Source organism: Tupaia chinensis, unplaced genomic scaffold (genome assembly GCF_000334495.1).
Source record: "Tupaia chinensis unplaced genomic scaffold, TupChi_1.0 Scaffold139833_1, whole genome shotgun sequence".
NCBI lineage: Eukaryota > Metazoa > Chordata > Mammalia > Scandentia > Tupaiidae > Tupaia > Tupaia belangeri.
This window is the reverse complement of record NW_006199712.1, coordinates 3,962,205-3,972,433: the sequence shown is the minus strand read 5'-3', so window position 1 is coordinate 3,972,433 and position 10,229 is coordinate 3,962,205. Positions and strand designations below refer to the sequence as shown.

The 10,229-nt window shown below is 48.4% G+C and overlaps 1 protein-coding gene across 10 annotated transcripts in view; it reads right to left on the bottom strand.

The window, feature by feature from the left end:
- TFDP2 (transcription factor Dp-2) overlaps window positions 1-10,229 on the bottom strand; it is a 185,289-nt gene that overhangs the window by 5,055 nt on the left and 170,005 nt on the right. For all 10 annotated transcript variants that reach the window (XM_006162311.3, XM_006162312.3, XM_027765888.1 and 7 more), the window contains 2 exons: window positions 9,275-9,426; window positions 5,154-5,320 (listed from right to left, as the gene is read on the bottom strand). In XM_006162311.3, the coding sequence (XP_006162373.1) occupies window positions 5,154-5,320; window positions 9,275-9,426 (319 nt within the window). The remainder of the gene's footprint in view (window positions 1-5,153; window positions 5,321-9,274; window positions 9,427-10,229) is intronic.

The following is a 10,229-nucleotide window of genomic DNA, read 5'->3' as shown; positions in this document are numbered from 1 at the left end:
TAAAATAAATAAATGAAGTTAAATAAAATAATTCTTAAAAAAAAAAAAAAAAGTGATATGAAAGGGGACCAGCAGGTAGCATGGTGGTTAAGGTGTTAGACACTTCCGCATGGCTGACTGTGGTTCAAATCCTGGACTTGGTGGCTTCCTTTCTCACTTTCCCTCTCTCTAGCCAAATTAACATAAATGAATGAATAAATAAAATTACATAAATAATTCTTTTAAAAAAGTGATATGAATTTCGAAGGGTAATGTAATACTCAAAAATGAAGGAAACAGAGAAAGCAAAGGCAAAAATCACTGTTTATATGTTGAAATTATTTTTGCAGACTATAAAACGTGGTCAGGAATTAGGACAATCACGAAGATTTCTGAATTTATAGAATATACAAAATAGTGCTTCTGTTTACAAGCATGTAGTCATACAATTCGAATAGAAAATAATTCAATTGAGAAACGGGCAGAGAGGCCAGCCCTGGTGATGCAACAATAGTGCGACCCTCCGTGATGCTGAGGCCATACGGGAAGGTCCGGGGTTCTCATCCCAACATCTCCCTGTGCACACACGTGTGCCTAGGACCCTGGCAGGCCGAGGGTAAGAGTCGGTGGGAAGACTGTTAGGGGTGTCTGTCTCTCTCTCTCTCATGTATGCCGACCCTTCACCTCCCTTTGTCATGGAAGAAGTAAATAAATAAACATAAAAAAAAAAAAAAGCAAAGACAGATCAGTCCTGCAGAGCAGTGGGTACGTGCCACATACAGGAAACCAGATCCCACGTAACTAGGGTTTAAGTCCTCACCTCAGTGGCTTGAAAAACACGGGGTGTTGCATGTGTACCCAAGATCCTGAGATGGACAAGTGAAGGGGAAAGGACCACGTGATCAGGCCCCACCGGGGGGTGGGTAAGGGCTGGGGTGGGAGGTTCTGTCTGTCTCCCCACAACCTCCCACAGGCACCCTCTGGCATTAAAAATAGGAGGGGAGGAACTGAGTCGCCATTTCTTGGAGGGAGATACACAAATGGTCAATAAATACATGAGAAGATGCTCGCGTCGTAAGCCATTAGGAAAATGCGAATCAAAACCACATGAGATACCACTTCTCACCGACTAGGATGGCTGTAATGAAAAAGAGGAGCTGCTGAGAAGGACGTGAGGGTAACCCTGTACAATGCTACGAGGGTTGTAAGACAGTATGGACGCTGGGCCAACAGGTGGCACGGTGGTTAAGGTGCTGCATTTCCGCATGGCCGACCACGGTTCTAGTCTTGGACGCGGCAGCTTGAAAATCACAACCAATAACTAGATGGTAAGGCCACGTCTGAGCAGTTTGGCATGTCTTTAGAATGTTAAACATGGAGTTACCGTATGACTCAGCAATTCCACTCCCAACTATTTTTACTCGGAGGAGCTCAAAACATATATTCACATACAACTAGTACAAGTCCATTCACAGCAGTACCGTTAACATAGACAAAGAATGGAAACGATCCACAGGGCCACCAGCTGATGAGCAGATAAAATGCAGTGCGCCCACACGGTGAAATAGTACTTGAAATAAAAGGAGGGGTACTGATACAGGCCACGGCATGGATCGATCCTGGAGACAGTACGCTAAGAATGAAGCATGCGCCAAAGTCACGCGTGGCCTGACTTCATTTCTGTGAAACGTCGGGAAGAGACAAAGCCATAGAACAGAAAGATCAGTGGCTGCCAGGAGCTTGGGAGAACGAGGGAGCAGGGAGTGACTGCTAGTGGGTATGGGGCTTCTTCTGGGGGCTGTAAGAATACTCCAGAGGCCCAACGGTGGGGGGGAGCCGCTGCAGAGGGCTGAGGCCTGGTGGGAAGCCAGGAGGCTGTGGCGGGAGAATCGCCAAGGCGTTACTCACCATGCCATGAAACCTCGTCCAAACATACCTCTCCCTCCCTGTTTCTCTCTCCACCCTTCTTCCCACTGTTTCTCTCGGACCGACCCGATGGGGAAAACATGCAGGTGAGAGTATAATTCGGTCAAGTCAAACTGAAAAACGTTGGCATCATCTAAGAAGGTTGAAGACTGCACCCAACTGCGACCGGACAACCTCAGTCTATGGGTTTGCGCATGGGCACTAAGACGTGTGCGGCATAGTTCAAGCAGCACTGCATTTCTATTTAGTTCATTTTATTCATTATCATTATTATTATTGTTAATTTGGCCAGAGAGAGAGAGAGAGAGAGAGAGAGAGAGAGAGAGAGAGAGAGAGAAAGTGAGAAAGCAAGTCGCCAGGTCCAGGACTCAAACTGTAGTTGGCCATGTGGGAGTCCAGCGCCTCAACTACCACACCACTTGCCGGCCCCAGCAGCATTATATTTCTTCCTTCCTTCCTTTTTTGGAGATGTTTTTTGCCATAGGGTGCTTGTATTTACCAGAGAGACAGAAAGCGAGAAATCACCCCCCAGGGGGGATGGCCATGCCACAATCCCTTCTCCTCTATTCTCCTCTCGGGATCTTGGGCACCCACGCACACACGCCCGGCGTGAGTTTAAGCCACTGGGTCTGGGACTCGGGCTGCAGTGGACTACGTGGGAGTCCAGCGACATAGCCATTTCACCAACTGCTGGTCCCAGCTGCGCTGTATTTCAATGTCAAGAAACTAGCAACAAACTAAAGGTTTATCATCAGTAAAATGGACACAAAAATTGTTATATACTCACATTACTCACATAATGAGCTTTTTTTTTTCTTTTCTTTTTTTTGGAGAGGTTTTTGCTATAGGGCGTGTGCAATCGCCAGAAAGAGAGAGAGACAGAAAGCGAAAAATCACCCCTGGGGGGATGGCCACGCCACGCCACAATCCCTTCTCCTCCATTCTCCTCCTGGGATCTTGGGCACACACGTACATGCGCCCAGCGTGAATTTTAAGCCACCGGGTCCGGGACTCGAATCGTGGTCGACTACATGGGAGTCCAGCGACATAGCCATTACGCTAACTGCTGGTCCCTTTTTAAGAGTTTTTAAAATTTGAAATTGTGGATACTACTTGTTCTTTATTTTATATTTTGTCAAAAGGCACGCACGTGAGCTCACCAGAAGAAAAAAGAGAGCAAGTCAGAAAGCACCCTCCCTGGGGAATGCTGCAACCCATCTCCTTTCTTCCTCTCTTCCTTCTGGGATTCTGGGGGTGCATGTACACTCGCCCTGCACGTTTTCCAGCTTCCGGGTCTAGGACTGGAACTGCATAGCCAGCCACATGGGATCCAGCTGCCTGAACCACCATGCCACCAGCCGGCCCTGTACAGGGACTCCTTAGACTCCACATATATAAATAGGTATTCTTTCATATTTACTCAATATTTAATAAAAACGGTGTAAGAATTTGGAAAGAGGAAGAAGGAACAGTAAACTACGGTCACCTTGAGAAGTGTCACTGTAAGAGGGAACAGTGCGCACAGGCAGGGGACCACACGTACCCGGTCCCGCCCTTCCTTGCTCGACATTTAAACTTTCACCACATTCTTCCTCTTTGGATTCAATATTACTCAAGTGACTTTTTAAATAAAAATAATTTTATTTAACTTTATTTAATTATTTACTTATTCTTAATTTGATCAGAGAGGGACAGAGCGAGACACAGAGAGAGAGAGAGAGAGAGAGAACAAGCCACCAGGCCTGGTGGAACTTGAACTGTGGTCAGCCACATGGGAGTCCAGTGTCCTTAACCACCATGCCATCTGTTGGCCCCTCAAATGACATTGTTTTAAAGAATTATTTAACTTTATTTATTATTATATTATTTTCCAGTTTGATCAGATAGAGAGAGAGGGAGAGAAAGTGAGAAAGCAAGCCACCAGATCCAGGACTTGAACTGTGGTCGGCATACGGGAGTCCAGCACCTTTAACCACCACACCACCTGCCAGCCCCTCAAATGACAGTTTTAATCATAAACATAAAGTTAGGTACAGATGTAATAGGAGCACGTCATTACAGTGGGGTACAGTGTGCCTACTTCCTTTTGCCAACTGCCAGAAGATGCCCCTCTCCACCCACTAGAGGGAACTCAGAGACAGCTTTATTATTTATTTATTTTTCTTTCTTTTTTTTTGAGAGGTTTTCACTAGAAAGACAGAGAAAGAGAGACAGAAAGCGAGAAATCACCCCCCATGGAGAATGGCCACGCCGCAATCCCTCCTCCTCCATTCTCCTCTCGGGATCTTAGGCACACGCGCACACGTGCCCGGTGTGAGTTTAAGCCACCGAGTCCAGGACTCAAACCGCGGTCGACTACGTGGGAGTCCAGCGACACAGTCATGACGCTAACTGCTGGTCCCATAGCTTTATTATTTTTTAATTTGCTAGAGGGTGCGTGTTCACACCAGAGAAACAGAGAAAGAGAAAGAACGGAGGGCGGACAGAGCGTCCACCACGGGGCATGGTCGCGTCGCCGTCACTCTCCCCGTCCCTTCCACGGGACAGTGTGCAGGCACCGGCACTTTTCTACAGCCTTGGGGCTCGGGGCCGTGACTTGAACTGCACAGTCGGCTGTGTGAGAGCACACGCTTCTGCTGCCAATCCAGGGGCTGCCCAGAGACAGCATTTCACCAAGAGCTGACGCTGACGCTAAGGAGGCCCAGACGAGGTCCTGGGAATTAAGGATAAATGACATCTCTGAAGAGCAAATTTAGTCAGGAGACAGCCAATTTAGATGCATGTGGTATGGGTGTAAGTTCACAAGAACAAAAAGCAATGTAAGTTTTTTTTTTTGGGGGGGGGGAAGGTATTTGCTATAGGGCGCGTGCACTTGCCAGAAAGACAGAGAGACAGAAAGCAAGAAATCACCCCCTGGGGGGATGGCCACGTCGCAATCCCTTTTCCTCCATTCTCCTCTTGGGATCTTGGGCACGCACACACGCCTGGCGTGAGTTTGAGTCACTGGGTCTGGGACTTGAACCACGGTTGAGTCCAGTGACATAGCCATTATGCTAACTGCTGGTCCCTGAAAAACAATGTAATTTTTTGGATAAAAGCCCTAAAATCACTATATAATCTGCTCAAGGTTTCGATTTGGTGCTAGCAGCATAGATGTTGTAGAGGTCTCCCGTTTTCTACAACAGCTTTAGCCAGTCGGGGCTGGCGTTTACTCCGGGACACGCGGAGGCTCTGGCTGACGCACGTACCTGTGATATGACCTTCTAGAGCCTTCGGCACCAGGGACTTAGCGAGCTTCAGATCCTCCAGAGAGCATTTGCCGGACTCCAGGCCGAAGGACATCCCCATCCGCTTCAGTACCTCTATGTCGTCGTGGATCTCAAAGGTGTTGTCGAAATTAAAAAGATATTCGAACCTGCAACGTAAACCACGCTGGCGTGGGGCTGTCAGCGGTGTCGCGCCCTGCACTTCACCCGGCAGGATGGGAGCCTAAGTCAAGCCTGCGGGTAGAAATGACTCCCATTTGTGGCAGTGGGTCATGCTGCCGTGTTTAGGGCAAAGGAGGGACACCTTCCATCAACCACTTCTGCAACTGAAGTAACTTTCCAGTGACAGATACAGGAATCCATATACTTTAGCTCTAATGCTGTTAAAACAAGACACCACTTTTCCTTCCTTCCTTTTTCTTTCCTTCGTTTTCTTCCTTTCTTTCTTTCTCCCCCCACCCCCTTCCTTTCTTTCATAGCCAGAAGGTGCAGGCACCCACCAGAAAGAAGAGTATGAGAAGCAGCACCCCCTAGTGGGGCGTGGTCACGCTACAATCGATTTTCCTCCATTTCTCCCTCCTGTCGGGATTTTGGACACACACATACACACAAGTGCCTGGAATGTTACTCAAGTCCATGGGGCAGGATTCAAACCGCAGCCTGCCACGTGGAATCCAGCTCCCTTAATCACTGTGCTATAGGGTCAGCCTAGAAATCTAACTCTAAATTCAATACTTTTCAAAGTTTAGTCTTCGACTTTGTCACAAAAGAGCCTTTCTAGTTTCATACATGGTATCCTTAGAATGAGCTGGTCTATTATCTCTGAGGAAAAAAAAACCACTTGAATGCTTCTGTTTTCTTTTTTGCAGATTTTTAAATGAGAATTGTTTATTTTCATTTTATTTATTATTATGAGTCCAGCGCCCTTTCCACCACGCCACCTGTCGGCCCCAACTTACTTTATTTTCATGAGCCAAACATGAGCTATAGCATACTTTAGATAAGCAGTACATGAGAGATTTTTCAAAAACCAAAGCAACCCCCAAACCCTGGCTTGAGGGGCTAAGGAGTAAAATGTCTGAAGGGCTGCCTCACAGCACAGTGGCTAAGTCCTGCTGTATGGAGCTGGACCCCCACGGCTGACCATGGTTCGAATTCCGCCCCAAGGGCCTGAACAGCCCTGCGTACATGTGCACTTCTGAGTCTGCCTAAAATCCTGACTGGGTAGAGAAATGGGGAAAGGGCTACGGGGTACGCCTGCCCCCCGGGGGTGGTGTGATTTCTCTCTCTGGCAAGCACATGTGCCTTCTGGCAATGAAAAAAAAAGCCTTAAGGGAAAAACAGCACATAGAATCCACAGCATATTTCCAAATGTTCTTGAAAAATACACAACCTGAATGCCAAACACAAACTTTCAATTAAGAGGCAGTGTGGGAAGACAACTCTTTCTGACTCCTAGGTGCGGCCCTGGCTGCCTCTGCCCACAGGCCTCGGCCCTGCAGGGCTCAGAGAAAGCTCTAGGAGGAAGGTGAGTTTTATGTGGTGAGAAATGCTATTAAAACCACTGTGAGGGTAAAACTTTTATGCTAGCTTTTAGATCAAAGCAAGAATTACAATGTGAAACAAAATGTCCTATTTAAGTCATCTCAAGTATGTGAGTTTGAATAAGTACGACTACTTAGGAAAAAACAAAAACTGCAGTGGTGCCTGCCACAGGGACGATTCCAGGCATCTGTTCACAGCAGATGGTTTTGTAAATTTAATCCTCATTGTGGGAAGCCTTCTGGCTAATTAAGGGGAAAGATTGCAACAGCCCCATGACGGAGCAACCTGGGATAACAAGCTTGTACAAGCTGCTCGGAGCCTCCCTGCCTCCCCTCGGGGAGGGCTGCGCTGGGTACGGGCCAGCGACCACCCAAAGGCTGGAAACCTCACCAGTGCCTGGTCTGGAGTGAGCAGTCCCCGCAGCCCGCCGAGGCCACAGGCCTGGGGGCTCCTGTCACTCCTCAGATTGAAAAGACCAGTCTAAGAGGAGAACTGTGTAATTCCCCACGAAGTGGGGGACTAAGCAGAGGTGGAGCCAGGCTTCATTTTTCTGAAAAGATGCCGAACCGTTCCTGGAGGGCTCAGTTTTCCGAGAGTATCTTACTGGTCCTAGTAGACACAGATCTGTGAGTCGGTTTGCAAGCGTGTAATAATCCAGACACCTGCCATTCACTAGGCCGGTCCTCCGTGAACTTATCTGTAACGTCTGTAATTTACCACGCTGGGTCCTCCGTGAACTTATCTGTAACGTCTGTAAACTGGCGAGGTAAACACTATGGTCTTACGTTTGTGGGGGAAGTAATAAGATCTCAAAGCGATTTACAAACAGAAAAGACTGAAAAACGGACCTGGCCGACATCGCGGCCCGCAAGGTCCCTACTGTTTCCCATTGTGTCTCGTTTCGATTTTGAAATAGCTTTGAGATGTGCTCTTTTCCCTCTCATCTGTGTGTGTTTGTGTGTTCACGCACGCATGCACTTGGGCCATCTAATTTAAGTGACCCAGAATCTCCACACGCCTTAGATACAGGGACGGTGCCAGACTGAACAGAGTGGGAAAACGGCGGACAGGGAAGCCTGAGAGCAAAGCTGCGGCTCTAAGGAGGCCGGACGTTCGGGTCCCCCAGGGGGCCTGTGAGCTTATCACCGAGAGAGCCCTCCTCTGCTCTATGGGTCCAAAGTCCGTGACAAATTATACTGAGAGCCTGTGACAGCAGCCGCGTGGAGAAAGCGCTTGCCCTGAGTCGGACCCTTCTGAGGCACTCTCTCATTTAACCCTCACAAGACTAGGAAGTGACAGAGGCCCCAGTGTCTTTCCCAACGTGTCCGGGAGCACCTCAGCGGGGCGTCTCGGCCACGCTTGGGTCTGCCTCACTCTGTCCACCCTCGATCCTCTCATGACACTGGTCACAGCTAGAGGGCCACCAGCAGAAACTTCCATGGAGGTAAAATACACTGCGATCTAATTCTGTATTTTAAAAAGTGCCACCTCTCATTTGCTTTGATGAGTATTAATGTCTCAGTTAAAAATCTAAAAACTGGGACCAGCAGATGGCATAGTAGTTACACCACTTGACTCCCGCATGGCTGACCACGGTTGGAGTCCCGGATCTGGCAGCTTAAAACTCACACTGGGTGCATGTACACCAGGTGCATGCGTGCCGGGCGCGTGTGCATGCACCCCCAAGTCCCGAAAGGAGAATGGGGGAGAAAGGATTGCGGTGTGGTCAAACACCCTGGGGGGTAATTTCTCACTTTCTGCCTCCTTGTCTCTCTGGCGAGTACATGCACCCTGTAGCAATCTCTCTTAAAATCTAAAAATCTTTAAAATATCTCTTAAAAAAAAAAAAACAAAAAAAAAACCTAAAAGTGGGGGCCCGCAGGTGGCATGATGGTTAAGGGCACTGGATTCCCACATGGCCAACTATGGTTCAAGTCTTGGATCTGGCGGCTTGCTGGTGGCTTGCTTTTTCACTTTCTCTCTCTCTCTCTTTCTGTCCCTCTCTGGTCAAATATATATACATATAAACAGAGTTATTTATATATTTATAAATAAATAGTTTAAAAAGTCTCAAAGTAATTATTTTTCAAAAAAGAAAAGAAAAGACCATGCCTAGCATCTTCATGTGTATCCATCCACTCTCTGATAAACTGACACACTTACGACGACGATGGAGCAGAACCAAGAAATAATCGCTCATGCCACGTTGACCTAAAATATTTCTATAATAACCTGAGACAGCGAGTCATCAACCAACCCACCCTGCCCAGGCCTCAGTGACGGCCTGACTGCAGCCGTGTGCTCAGAGTTACCGATACACCGAGGGGCACACCACAGCGCGGGCCCAGGCACAGCCACGCGTGGAACATGGACGCCCAGGGTCTGGCCCGGGTGGGGAAGGAGGGTGAGTGACGGGCCCGCAGTCCCGGGGACAGCCCCGAGGGAGCCCGGCTGCAGGGCTGCCGCGGGCGCGCCTTCCTCCTCTCGCAGTGCCGAGGGAGGGCAGTTACCGTCACGGTCACCGGGAGGCCACCCCGTCCCCGCCCAGCCTCGCTCACTTGTCACTGGAGATGCTGCAGTCGATGACCGTCTTCCTGCTGGTGTTGATGATTATGAAGGGCAGCTGGATGGTGGCGTTCACAGCCGGGGGGCCCTGGTTCTGCTGCTCATTCTGCCGGTTTCTCTGTACCAGGTTTTTGAAAGCGATTTGCTAAAGTGACCAATAGAAACGAGACGGCCATTCAATGTGGACAAACAAGCTGGACTTTAAATCGATGAGGATTACACATTTAAAACATAATTTAAACTTACAGGGTTAATTAGTTTTTAATTAATTTTTAAAAACCTAAATATCGGGACCGGCAGTTAGCGTAATGGCTATGTCGCTGAACTCCAATGTAGTCGATCATGGTTCGAGTCCTGGACCCCGTGGCTTAAACTCATGCTGGGCGCCGCCAAGATCCCGAGAAGGACAATGGAGGAGAAGAGATTGCGGCGTGGCCATCCCTCCGGGGGGTGATTTCTCACTTTCTGTCTTTCCATCTCTCTGTCTTTCTAGCGAGCGCATGCGCGCTATAGCAAAAACCTCTCCCCCCCCAAAAAAAATCTAAATATGTAAGAAAACTATGAGAATGAACCAACTCAAGTACATTTCAAGGAAAAAAAAAAAACAATCAGTACATTTAAATGGTATCTAGAATCATCCTGATGTCAGTAACTATCGGCCCTGGAAAACACTGCGTTTTACATTCTGTTTCACTACGGAGCCACCATTAGGCCCCTGAGGTACACCTTTTAGACTGTACAGCCCAGGGACATGCCAACATTCCAGAGCCACAGAACACTTTCTTTTTTTTTTTTTTCTTGGAGAGATTTTCACTGTAGGGCGCGTGCGCTCGCCAGACAGACAGAGAGAGACATAGAGACAGAAAGCGAGAAATCGCCCCCCAGGGGGGATGGTCACGCCGCAATCCCTTCTCCTCCATTCTCCTCTCGGGATCTTGGGCACGCACG